The sequence below is a fragment of the Clavelina lepadiformis genome, chromosome 8, assembly GCF_947623445.1.
Source record: "Clavelina lepadiformis chromosome 8, kaClaLepa1.1, whole genome shotgun sequence".
NCBI classification, from domain to species: Eukaryota; Metazoa; Chordata; class Ascidiacea; order Aplousobranchia; family Clavelinidae; genus Clavelina; species Clavelina lepadiformis.
The window spans coordinates 13,355,390-13,369,282 of record NC_135247.1 but is presented as its reverse complement, the minus strand read 5'-3'; the positions used below and the strand labels follow the sequence as shown (position 1 = coordinate 13,369,282).

The 13,893-nt window shown below is 34.8% G+C and overlaps 1 protein-coding gene across 2 annotated transcripts; it reads right to left on the bottom strand.

Annotated features, from left to right (window-relative positions):
• Positions 1 to 723: 723 nt before the first annotated feature.
• On the bottom strand, positions 724 to 13,042 carry LOC143468998 (uncharacterized). 2 transcript variants are annotated; one of them, XM_076966510.1, is made up of 16 exons: positions 12,739 to 13,042; positions 9,536 to 9,703; positions 8,913 to 9,316; positions 8,661 to 8,761; positions 7,804 to 8,086; positions 7,555 to 7,705; positions 6,819 to 7,275; positions 6,522 to 6,660; positions 6,218 to 6,388; positions 5,010 to 5,039; positions 4,475 to 4,587; positions 3,874 to 4,036; positions 3,619 to 3,789; positions 3,360 to 3,500; positions 3,150 to 3,256; positions 724 to 1,702 (listed from the first exon to the last, which is right to left on the bottom strand). In XM_076966510.1, the coding sequence occupies exons 1-16, from the start codon at positions 12,956 to 12,958 to the stop codon at positions 1,504 to 1,506; spliced, it is 3,018 nt and encodes a 1,005-aa protein (XP_076822625.1). In that variant the 5' UTR covers positions 12,959 to 13,042; the 3' UTR covers positions 724 to 1,503. The 2 variants fall into 2 exon arrangements, with proteins under 2 accessions (XP_076822625.1, XP_076822624.1); XM_076966509.1 differs by having other exon boundaries at positions 8,661 to 8,764; positions 12,739 to 13,040.
• Between the last annotated feature and the right edge of the window lie 851 nt (positions 13,043 to 13,893).

The following is a 13,893-nucleotide window of genomic DNA, read 5'->3' as shown; positions in this document are numbered from 1 at the left end:
CGTTGTAAAGAAAAATGAGTATAGGCTACGGCGCTACGCGATGGCAATAAAAGTTTTAACCTGGATTTGGTGCTAGACCGAGGCCGTTGTTATACTGTTCTTTACTGGCAAATAAATTTGGTTTTAATAAGTTTTAGCTGATGTGACTGGCCGTTAGTAGTAGAACACTTAAGCAATTCTAACAGTACAAAACTTTTTACATGTCGTGTTAAAAATCAGCAAAACAAACAACTGATGGCGTAAAGAACTAACGAGAGAAGTTGTACATTGAGTTGACCGGGCTCAATACAATAATTTCTTAACTTTAAATTTCTTAGCAAAGGCCTCTACAAATAATTATAAAGGCGACTGTATTCAAGCTATCCGCTAGAGTGGCTAGACACACTTTTTGATGTTTAATGTTATACCAAACGAATAAATTATTGGAAAAGAAAAGCGGTTTGCGGAAAACCAACTACTGGCTTTTCCACCATGACGATGGCATTAAACAAGGAACATATCTTCCGGATAAAAAATAAGTGCGTAGATATCGAATGGGTTTCCTGCAATTTGACAATATTCACTCTTGATTATTTTTTATATGCTAATAAAATGTTTTTTTTTGGCCAGACTCTTTTGTGACATATCTCGTGTTTGCACCCCGCTTACATATATTAATTATGAAATGTTGTGACCGTCTGAGAATGTACGATGCTATTAAGTCAAAAATAATACACGGACTAGTTGGCCTCTTTTGCGCCATTTATTCTAAAGACATCAAAAATTGTACACGAAAGAGACAAAACATTGGTCAATAAGCAATTGAAGGCAACTGGCAAGTGGAGCTGCATTATTATGCGCTTGAAAAAAGGAGCAACGGTATTTCTGTTTTAGCTATGACTACCAGCTCAAACAAATGGACATTACCACAGCTCACAAACTAAAGGCGTTGTAATTACCGTTATGAACAGTACCTAACAAAAGTGTAACAGCTTGCATCCAGATATTCGTTTAATCAGCAAAATTAGTATTTATACTAAGAAAAGTATTGAACGCTACTTCCTTATTCTAATCATTAACCTATTTGTTATGTTCTTCTTCAGAATCAAAACTTGTAAACCGGCAATTTTATATCAGAATTGTGTATAGTACAAGACCTCACTGACTTTGATAATACTTTAAAATCTTGGTTATCTGAAAACTTGAAATAGCAATGAAATCATTTACTGCATGTTATAAAAACCTTAAAAAGATATATCTTAGCATTGTCACAACAGATGCGTAGTTTTGAAAAAATACTAACTACTACACATATGCAAAGAAGTAATGAATTTGCAAAATATTAACTTCTTTGATTTTACATTACAGCAATGTAGTACTGGACTAAAACAATTCACCTTTTGCCTTCCCTGAGGCATTATAAAGCAATGGAATACCGTAGATTCAAAACAAGCAAACTAACTGCGTATGTTGCATTAAATCAAACAATGGGTAATGATACAAGAATATTCGGCAGAAAATATATCACCCTGACTGAGGAAGATAATTTGAGTCAAGGTAATTATATTCACCACAGGAGGTAGCAACATTTACGTAATCGCCATCAGCATAAGGTCTGCTTTCAAAATCAGTTAAGCTGTGCGTGTTTTCTGCTGTTTCTATTACACTGGCATACACAGGTTCCAATCGATGATTTGCCTTATGTACCGCAGTTTCATAACGCCTGAAACACAAAAGTTTGATAATAATTTTTGTATCATTCCAAAATAACACCAATGACGATTAAGAACAGCAAGTAACTTCATGAAATGAGGATAATTCATTTAAAGTATTTTCCCAAAATATGTTTAGTTGTTTACTTACACAAAAACATCTATGAACAACAATCAAGTACTGTACCACAAATTTTATCATTTGTTTTCCAAATAATACTACTATGAGCTTTAAAATAATGTTCAAATTTATCTAAGACAACATAATGCCAAACATTACAAGTAATAACAATTTCATCAACATTAAAGCTTATATTCAAGTATTAAGCTGCTTATCCTGCAATTTAACCTTTACAAAACTGTATATATAACAAGGTTATAACTAAGGCGATTATTTTTTGACCTAAAAATTGAAAATTTTGACATTAAAAAACTTTTTTTTTGACAAATTTTGACGTATGAAGATTTCAAGTAGTTAAATTACGCATTATTGTACAAAAAGTTAAAATTTATTGTAGTAAAGAAGGCCAAAATCTGAACACAGACCTAGCCTATTCTGAAAAGTGAAATAAGCTAATTACAAATCACTGCCAAAAAACTGCAACTAAAACACAACAAAAACTGTTCAATACATTTGTCTAAACCAGGGGTGACGAACCTATTCGATGACGCGGGCCACTTTGTCAGTTACGGCTGAGCAAGCGGGCCGCACAATTTTTTTAACATTTTGCATAATAATTAGCATTCAAGCACAACCGCTTCATTTGGCAGATTTTTAGCTGCTCCCGCGGCCGCAAAAAATACATCGATTGAGTGCGGCAATCTATTGAAGACATACTGCTGCGACTCAATTGTGCTATCAGCTTTTGATATCGCATTGCGCAAAGATTAGAAACAGGTGAAAGAAAGTTCAAGACTGCTGGTCTCACCGGACGCTTCGTTCAAGACTGCTGGTCTCCCGGACGCAAAATTTAACCCTAAATTCCGGACATGTCCGGAATTTTCCGGACGGTATGGCAACCCTGAATTTCCTATAAGTCCTATATGCCTTGCATGTATGGGCGTTTGTCAAATCGTTTGGTGGGCCGCACAAAATTGTTTGGCGGGCCGCAAGTTCGTCACCTCTGGTCTAAACTATAGATGGATGAAGAATCTAAAGCAAAACCGAAGCAAGAGCAGGTTCACAATAAGTAGACAATGGACCATTTACAACAGTATAAAGTAGACTGCAAGGTGTACAATATAAAATGACAAGTTCACCTACAGTGCAACCTCTATGACACCACGAAAATGCAGTTTGTAAACAATTTTGACGTGGTAAAAAATTTTGACTTTTTAAACAATTTTGACAATTTTTGACCTAACGCTGTAAATTTGACAAATTTATGACTTTTTTTGACATGTCAAAAAATAATCGCCCTAGTTATAACCAATAATAAAGTTAAAAGCATGTTATACCTCTGGTTTCTAATGCAAGATTGACACAAGTCCACAGAACTTTCACTTGGGCAGTCGATGCAGTGGTACCGCAAACCTCTGATTGGTTCACATTGACAAACATCACACTATGAAAATAAGGTATAAATTACTTATGAGCAGTCAAACAGACTTATGCCAGGTAAAATGACAAAAGATCAAAAAAATTTGAAACAATGCTTAATTTAGTACCTGGTAACCATAATGCTGAGCTAATAGCTGGTTACCATTGGTATCAAACAATCGAAGCTGTCCTTGTCGCTTTCGTTTCAATCTTAATATTTCCAAGTATTCATCAGAATACCTTAGCTCATTGGGTACATCTTCCTCGTCCTAAACCAAACAAGTATAAATGTTTCTGCAAATGTGACAAAATCATTGAGCATTAATATTAAAACTTATTGGTTTCAATATTGCCCCAGCTGATGAAATCTAAAATTTATCTACTCACCGACACTTGCTCTGATTTAATAGTCTCCCAACCTCCATCATCATCTTCAGCCGGACCATTACTTGGCATACGGCTATTATCATCATCACCGTCTTGCATTCGGACTGGAACATGAAAGTCAGTGAAGAAAGTAGAGATCCGAGTTAAGGAAGCTTGAGGATGAGAACGATGCTGTGGTGCAAGGAGTTAATGATTACGCCCAAATTGCATAATAAGAAACCAATGTATATGATGGAAGCCTAAATACTAACTTACCTTGTGCAAATGCCTTGGTTTACAACTCTGTAAGCGATCTATGCGAGGCATTCGACCAGGTATAGGCAGGCCTGCTTTTGCAAGTTTTATGAAGTATTTCTGAACACGAGACTGAACTTGTAGTGGAGTCCGGCCACCCAGTTCAGCAGCGATTTTTCGAAATCTAACAGTTAAACATAAACGATTATATACCATGAAAAATAGTACATGCAAAAAACTTAAAACACAGTGAAACGGCTGGTGATTACAACTTACGCTGGTATGATGCAGAAGAACACACTATTGCTATGCTACATACGTAAAGAAAGTTAAACAAGTTCAACTAAATGCACAAGCAGCAGGTATGTAAAACAAGCTTGATAAACATATCGTGGCGAGATGGTCATAACATGTTAAGAAGGTAAAAAAAGCTATTACTACAACTTTGCATACAAAAAACACTGCACTAATACTTAAAAACACATTACCGGAATACGAAGTTAAAACTTATACAAGATATATGATTTAAATTAGGTACAAGCTTCCAATATATTAATTAAATCTCATTAATTCTGCAAGAAAATTGATAATAAATGACCATATTTAACTGTTTTATCAATACCTATGAAATTCAACTGCTTCTTGTGGATACTTCAGCAAAAGTTCTTCTAATTTTCTTTGTTCTTCTACACTCCATGACTTTTTGAAGGTTTGTGAACGGCTTTTTGAAATACTCTATAAATGGCATAAGTACGCGAGTTGATGATATGCATCAGTGACCTTAAATGTAATATTTATACTTAAGGCAATAAATTTTTACTTTGAATTGTTGAAAAGGTACATTTGCACTTTGAAAACAAAAATGATCATGAAAATAAATACAATTAACCACTGAGATTTAGATTTGTTTAATAGTTTGTTTAATTTTAATTTGTTTTCAAAATAGTTTAATCTGCCCTGACAAATCGCTTCTAAAACCCCAATGCAAAATGCAAATAATTAAGAATTTTACTAATTTTGACAACCAGCCAATTTAATGGACATTTCAGCTTGGATTAAACAGCTTTCACTGTTATTGCTTTAATCTATTTCACCTACATCAAGTAATAGTCTATATATAAATGCACCACACTTGTATGCAGCTATTTATTACGTACATTTGAAGTAGTTGAAGAATTTTCGGAAACCTGCAAATATGCAAAAGGACAATAATAATGACAAGGTAGTATTCTTCAACATAATTAATAATAGAATAAACAAAATCTGCTTAATCTCGCATAAAATAAGCGGAAGATTAAAAACTTGAAGTGTGAAATGTTAAATTAAAAACATTGTACAACAACAACCAATGTCATTGTATATGTGTATAGGCTGTTTGGGGGGGAATTAGTGCAAAACCATTTTTTTTGTTTACAAATATGACCACTATTGACCACCCAGTAAAACGCTTAAAGTTTTAAGTTTTTTTACATGAGCTCAACAGCTTGCATTAAGCAAGTAATTTATGCCATCATTCTTTCGTGCTTTTACTTTTTCTGTTGATCAGGCACGGTAGCAATTGCAATAAAAATGTTGAAAAACCATAAGCGGTACATATGTACAGGTAATTAAGGAAAAGTGGTTGGGTTTTTGACCTACTTTCAGTAAAAAAGAGAAGCCACTCAAAGACTGATTAATTAATTATTATCTATTGATCTGGCGGTACATTAAGAACTGTATCGTAATAACTAAAACTAAATTTCATTTTATTTAACATTGCTGTAGATATAAAACTACAACAACCTAACAAAAGTATATTTCAAAATTTTATTGAACATGTTTACATGTTTAGCCAAGATATTCACAGATCTATGACAATGCTTAATAAAATAATTCATTTATTGCCTGTATTGGTATTGCTGCAATTGTTTTGTTAATGTTTGAATAAGTTGGAAGTTAAAACATGGTGGATATAAAAAGGTACCTCAAGTGGCACCGGACACATAATTGGAGTGATGTTAGTTTCACTTTATCAAGGGATGTGACCAAACTGAGAAGTTTGCAAAGTGAGCGCCTAATATCAAATTTTTCCAAAAAAATGTATGCATAGCAACCCCATCTTGTAAACTAGAAACATAGATGAAGTTTGGCTGTGTTTCAAACTGTGGTTGCAGTTGCAGATAGAGCAATGTTCATTCAGAATGTGCAGATATTGCTGCGAATGGGACTAAGGTAACACACATTGCAAACTTCCCCGCATAGCATGTGACATTTTCTGCTCCGAAGCATAAAGGCGTAGTGTGACTTTACACTCCCACGTTCGATTTCAGTGTCTACGACGGTGTGCTACTCCAAAAACTTAAATTAATAATTTTATAAAATATACCTGTATTGCACCAGAAGAAAAATTAATCTTTTTTCGTCTAGTGAATGGTTTTGAAGACACCTTTTGTGAAGAGAAGACATGATCAAACGTACCGAACTGTGAGGTATATTTGGACCAATCAATCTCTGGAATTGATGGTACTATCAGATTTTTAGGCAAGTGCACGTCCACCTTCAAAAATATACACATTGTGCTGAACAGAGAATAATTGAAAAGGTCCTACACATTTGTATATGTACATTGATTGATTTTCTATACACTGAATTCCATACAAGATAGTTGCATCTTTTTCTTATACACCAACCTGTCTTTGCAATATATCTACAAAGCCTATGGGATTGTCAAGCCCTTCATGTAGCTTTGTTTTCAGGCTTTGAATATCTGCTAAAGCTTGCTTCCTTTGTGCTTCCAAAAGCGATGCAATGCGCAGCACGTTATGGTAACTAAGTGAAAAAATATGAGTTGCATGCAGAAATAGATCACATGATATACGATATTTTTTGCTAAACATAACTGGTTATAAAATGATTGTAAAAATTGAAAACAACTAAAACTTATCAGTTCAGAACACCTATCTTACTAAATAAAAATATGTGCTTACTCTTCATTTTGTTTTAAGGCAACATGGTCTGATTCAAAATAGTATGCATCGGGGCCACTGGGTGGTTCTTCATCGAATAATTGTGAAGATTCAAGAACATCACTTTCTTGTGTTATTCTATGTAGACTTCTTCCATGATAGCGACCCCTTCCTCGTCCACACACTCGTCTTCGAGAATTTAATATATTACTCACACCACTTTGGGAAGCAGTGGCAGTGGGAGGAGTTATAGCAACATGATTGTTTTGAACATGTTTACTTTTTTGAAATGACACGGTTTGTGTGTTTTCAGTTTTTGCAGTTTCTGTGACTTGGGTAGCATCAGCAGTGTCAACAGGTTTTAGAGTAAGCTTATCAACTTCCTGATGATTTTCCTGTTTATCAGATTTATCATCTATTAGTGTAATTTCCTCAGTCCCAGCATCAAGTTTTACAACAGAAAGATTTTCATCATGTTCTATAAAAAATATCAAACAGCTTACTTACCACAAGTTGTGTTAATGTAAATGCGTGAGCCAATATTATCCTAACCAACCAACTATTACATATTTCACAAAAAACAAATCTTAGTAATTCCTTGTGGTTTGTTAATAAACTTACCTATCATGTTTTCATGTATACTAATAAATATAACAAAACATTTTATCTCAATAATTTCCTGAGGCATTTTGTGGATCTACCAAATTCACTGCATACAGCCTTGTAAATTTTGTTCGCTATCAGTCTGAAGACATACCAGTAGATGCCTGCTTAGCCTTCCTTGGCCTATGAATCATTAAATTCAAGCTCAATGCATAATAATCAGGCTGGCATTTAATGCCAGAACTCCGTAGAGATCTCTTCCGTGGTTTTACGCATTGGTTATCTTCACCTTCACTTTCACTTTCCTTTAAATACAAAATAAAAAAACTGGAAATTACTTCAAGTATGCAAATTATAAGTGTTTTTCATTTGTTTTAGTTCATGCTGGTTACATTGAGTTCACCTTGTCTGAATTTCTGTCAAGATCACAGTGATTTTGCTCTTTTGACATAAACATATTATTTTTGTTTGGGGTTTGGATGGAATGTGTTTTGGAGTCTGTATCTTTTGAATTCATACTCTCAGAAACGTCGCAGTTAGCTTCGTGATCGGATGTGTTTTCAGCAGTAACCGAAGCTTCTTCCACTAAGTATCCATTATTTAAATATTGCACTTCAGCAAGGTGGTTACCAAATGAAGAATTACAGTTTTTGAATGAAGTTTGAGGATGTGAGTCAGTTGCTTCCCTGAAAGAGACAGAATGAAAGTTATGCAAGCAACCTGTCCCTTTTGTATGCATTTTAGATGCCTCTTAAATATTCATATGAGTACAGAGGAGTAATTGGATAGTTTTTGGACCAAACAATTTTTGCAACAAAGTTAACATTTTCGTTGTCATGTATGTACACTATAATGACAACAAGTCTATGTAGATAATTAGCTATTAACAGTTGTCAAAAAAACTCTGGCCAATGAGATGGGGTGGGATTTCACCAAAAAAATGATTTTACTCTACAACAAGTATGGCGCTGCTCTGTTACCGGTATGTCAATTCATTAGCTATGAGACAGAGTTCTGCACAGTCTGTTTTCGTTTGAATTCTTACTATTGAGACAGTGCATATTGTCCAAGTTTGGCACTTCCTAAAACCACTGAACAGAGGCAAGCATCTTTAAATGCTGCTTGGCCATGACATTTAACAAGAATCTTGTGCAGCAGAGAACCTGGCTTGAAGCATGCGTAATTGCAAGCCAAAAGTAACACCACACCAACTAAGTTGAGCTAAATTGTATACTGAAATGCATAACAGTCAAAACAAACCTGGTACAAAGGCTTTTTGTCTGTTTGAATAAGAACTCCACTACTGATGCCATTTCTCCACGTTCTGATAACCGACGATTTCTCCGCAAGGTTTGAGGTATCTGCTGTAATAAAGCGTAATTTATCTTAGTTGTATGACTAACTACATATTTTGAAGGGATACATGTAAACAACGACATGAAGAATAATACATTTGCCTTTAATATTACAGTTTAACTTCATTCACAAATTACCCAAACTCTGTAAGCTTACTTCAGAAAGATGTCGCTTTCTGGAAGACTTTTTTAGCAGTGTGCTACAAGTGTAAGAATCATCATTTGTAGATATTTCACAGGCTTCAATGTTCGAAAGTTTTTGATGACCATTCTCTTTAGGAACAGAACTTTTACTATTTGGGATAGCATATTTGGCATCTGACCATTCAAATTTATTTCTGCTTTTATGTTCAGCGCCATTGTGTCCATTTACAACCATTGGTTTGTCTTTATGTTGATCTTGGTTGGGCTGCACTCCATTTCCATTGCAATTAAACAATTCAGAGTGAGAATTACAGAGTCCATTAAGATGGCACGAATTTAAATCAACATTTATTGAGGTACTATTATTTGTTTGTATAACTGATATGTCATCTGATTGTAGGTTTCCAAAGTTGGTGTCTAAAGGCACACAATAATTATGAAAGTTCAAACAAATCATATGAGTTGCGCAAGAGTTTATTTGGTCAGGCTTTTATGCCAAATATTGTAATTCCAGTAAAACCACATAATATCAATTGTAAATTTCGTAAAACCTTGAAAATTTCATGTCATTGCAAATATTAATGTAAATTAATATTAATACATACTATATTTTGAAATAGTCACATTCATATATACCTTTTTCAAGATTATTAATTAATTGAGGTGAAGGCTTTATAAATATTTTTTTGCAAGGGGTTGATGCTGTATTTATTGAAAGTTCAACTTCTGAAGACATGCTTGATGAGGAAGAACATGTTGAAGAACGTTTGCTTCTACGCTTTGGATTCTTATCACTTTCACTGTCTAAACAATCACAAGAAACTTGGTAAAAATCACCAGAACATAAAATATCCATCTATCTATATGTATGTGTGATTTACTCAGTCAGTCCGTCTGTTTGTCAGTCAGGAACTGGAAAGACTTGTTTACGTCGGGGTGACAAATTTTCACAAAAATTGCAACCAGATACACAACAGATTATAGCACCGTTTACTGACCGTCACCGGGCTGTGCAACACAATATATATGAATGATTTTATCATTTGTCAAACTGTAGTTGCTGCCATTATGAACGAAAACAATGAATTAACATTAGTTGGACAGATAAGTTTATAGCATCAGCGGTCGTTCAGATTGATGCATTTTTAGGAAACTGACGTTGCAAAACTCCATTGCGCCGTAGCCGTACACAAATAGATATTTTGTACTAAAAAAGCTCAATCACATCCGCGCCTTTGCCCTGGTAATCACAAGGTGCAAATCATATTTACCAGAAGATTTTAGTTGATGAAAAATAAAAATTATCCAAGAGAAATTTTGGATAAGTCAAACATGTAGCAAATTGGAAGGTTCAGTTAAGAGCAATGAATGTTTTCAAATAAATTTGTAGACAGATGCAAATTCGATGTTTGCCAAAACCAATCCTTTGCCATTTTTCTCTACTTGCCAACCTTGCACATGAATATGTAATATACACACAAATGACAGTATGTAAGTTGGATATCTGCCAAAAGAGTTTAACTTAATGAGGTCATCATCAATTCAAATCATACAAGCAAAATGTAAGTGTTCAATACACATGTTTGATTCTCGATTAAAAATATTGTACTCTGCCTTTAACTCCACACTGTTTATCGTAAGTGTTTTATCCAAAACAGTGCAGGTCTAACATTTTTCGGAATTTCTTAGCCAGCTACTTGACAATATTAGCGGCACATAAACCAAGAAATATGGTACGTGCGTTGGGACACGATCAAGCAATTTAAGTGTCATACTGTGAGGTGTCATATAGTTACAGTTAAGATATTGACTATATGCCAAACAAAAATGAATGCAACGATCAAAAGAAAAACCATGTTTACTTGAACAAGCTCAATTACAATGCTCCTCCACTACAACCCTACGTAGGGTGCTTCTTACAACTACGGAGATTTAATATCAAGTTATTACCATATATACCCCTGCAAACAACTGTGGCATAATTATTACCAGGCTACCTTGAGAATCCTCTAAACTGGTATTTCTGTGACAAATTTGCCTCCGCCATTTTATGTACTATGCTACTTGCTTAGCAAGAAAAATGAAAGGCAAGAGTAGACAGGAGGACATCTGGATATATTGTACGGACATATGGAGGAATTTGCTCTAAAAAATTATTTAGGAGTATTTTGTTCATAAACAGCAAGATTAGAGCTGTCATCCTTTCCAAATGTCACTGAATGAGACTCCATTTAAACTATAGATGTACCGATGCCGATGTCAAACATCGGAAAATCGATATATCGGCAACTTTACCGATGCAATGGCACTGGTTCTTTTTTGCCATTTCATCGGTCGATGTTTTGTATAACCTTTGACTTTTTTCTGGAACTGATTTTCGGAAAATGGATGTATCGGTAGATGCCGATGTTTGAGAGGGACTGATACATCGGTAAAACCCGGTATCTGGCACCTGAATGGCCACAAGTTTTATTATCCACCATATTATAGTATGGTATCATAATCTTCAGACTGAGGAAAGTCTTTGCACGACTTAACCTGGTGATGATTTCTCATGCTCAAGCATCACTCCGGTTACCAAGTTAAATTTTGTGCACGTTCCAACTGACACAAACATTTCGTTCAGTTTTTTTATTTTTTGTATTGTTTGAATTTGGAATTGTTCACCAGGACCACTGCACATAAGCAACCATTGTTAGCATCGACGTTGATTTTTGAAAAGAAAATGATAAAAATGGGGTAAATTGAAAGTTGGGGATTTCCCCACTACGAGAGCGTAAGATCAGCACAACGTTATCGTAGTTGTGTAGTTATGTAACGCATTATCATAATGCGTTTTATGAAGTAAACTAGCCTGTTTTTCCAACTTGTCCCAAGAAAAATATTATATCTACTTTTGGTTAAACTGTAAATGTAAAATGAATTTCTTAGAATAGTTCAGTGGTTCATAACTCCTGGGTTGCGGAGCCTTCGAAAATGGGTCCTGGCGACTACACTGAAAGTGGATATTTCTATATCTGTTCTATTCTATATAATATGCGAGAGGCCTCCAAAATAAGTACAATGTACTCAAAATTCAACTTGGGTCGCCACAGCTTCCACAGATAAGATTTTGGGTCATGGCAAAAAAATAGATTAAGAACCACTGGCATAGTTGAAACAAGTGCTCTTTAGTGAAGACGCTATCAAAGGTGATTTGCTGGAAATATCTGAGAACATGGCAATCGCCAAGTTACAGTGCAAAAAGATTAAAAGAAAATTATTTTTTTCGTTTCATTTTCAATGAATTGTTTTATGCTTATACATAGTTTTAATTATGGTTGGGAAACAAACGTTTGACTGTATCAAATAATTCGTATCTTTGGGGCAATTTTTAAGATGAACATTTTTGCTTTGGTCTACTGTTACATTGATTGACCATGGTTAACAATGGGTCAAGTAACATTACGTCATAAAAATATGATGTGTCCTAGGCTTTTCAATTGATACATAGTATGGTTACCAAGATCCAAAACAGTAGAAAACATTTTATTAACAAGAAGTTTAGCCGTCATTTAGTTGAGTTTTATTAATCAGAAGTTGATACTACAACCATGCAACATTTTTATTGAAGATGTTTAAGCTAAAGCTTTAAGGGTGAATGATTTACGCATTGTTATTCATCACAAAGTTGAATTGGTTAAACTAGACATTACGAAGTTTATTTACAGAAGTTGCTTATAGCACGCGAGAGTTAAATCCACTCTTTGGTCTTCTTTTGGCTCAGACAGTACTATTATTAATCATATTGTAATTTAATAAAATATTAGTAACTTCCGAACTATAACTAAAAAATCCACCTTGCAACGATCTTTTGGAGTGATATTGAAGTTCAAAAAATGCTTGGCTTGGAGTGCTGCGAGTTGATCTTTGCATGCAGCTTGTATCTACACTGCTACTGGATCGAGTCCTTGCAGCAACACTGCCAGCTTGCTTAATTGGACTAGAGTCCTGTGCAGCACAACAACCAGAATGTCTCTTTGTTCTCTGAAAGACTGTAGAACCCTTTGATGGTTTCATGATATGAAGGCCATGTATACTATTTCACCAAAAGTGTTCAGAAATGTATTCTAAAGCCTGAAGGTACAATCAAATGTTATACACTTTTTATAAATTTAGCTGTGTGAACAACTTAACATTATGCTAATTATGTCACCAAACTTACAGCACTACACAATAAAAATAAAATTAAGAATAATATTAACAGTTACAAGACTAAAACAGACGTTTGTAAAATTAAAATATTTCAGTTTATCAGATGCCAAACTTTTGTCCTTAACTTCTATGAGAATCCAAATTAAAACCAAATAATGCATGATACCATGACAAAACAAATTGGTAGACCTAATTGGTAAAACTAAAAGACGAAACTGTTATTGCAGTGGTTCCCAAAGTGGGGTCCACGGGCGCAGTGGGTCCGTGAGTTAGACTTTTAACTCCTCACAAATAGCTTATAAACATGAGTGGAAAGTGTGGAAGCTGCACACACGAGATTCATTAAAAATACATGCCAACTTTTATATCTTCACACCAATTTATAATAAGTAAAGAAAGAAAAACTGGTTTGCGGCTTTAGTGTACGACATCACGTCAAAATTTGCGTCTTTGCACGGACGATTTCTTGTCAAACACAGCCGTACTTTCCAGTCGGCTGTCGGGTCTATTAAGTATAACAATTCTCAAAGTTGGGGTTCATTGAGGAAGGCATTATTGCAGCTAGAGGTCCGCAAGTAGTAAAACGTTGGAAACCAGTGGTTTTATTGAGATCAAAATAGCTGCAGGCCTGTACATAGGCAACTGGCTGCCCTGCCATTTATAAACACAATACCGGTACCATGCTGCAATGTTATAACAATATCGGTAGGCCTACTAGGCTTACAACATAGGCCTATAGGTTATTTGTGTTTTGGTACCGTTTTTGTGGACTGTTTTTCATATTTAAAATATCGTTTATT

What these genes read in the sequence shown, in the direction of transcription:
- LOC143468998 (XM_076966509.1), bottom strand. Translation starts at nt 12,958, where the DNA reads ATGAAACCATCAAAGGGTTCTACAGTCTTTCAGAGAACAAAGAGACAT. An exon ending in TTGACAGAAATTCAGACAAG is followed by an intron (nt 7,706 to 7,803) that starts GTGAACTCAATG and finishes TTGTATTTAAAG; the next exon opens with GAAAGTGAAAGTGAAGGTGA. An exon ending in ATTCTTCAACTACTTCAAAT is followed by an intron (nt 4,588 to 5,009) that starts GTACGTAATAAA and finishes TGCCATTTATAG; the next exon opens with AGTATTTCAAAAAGCCGTTC.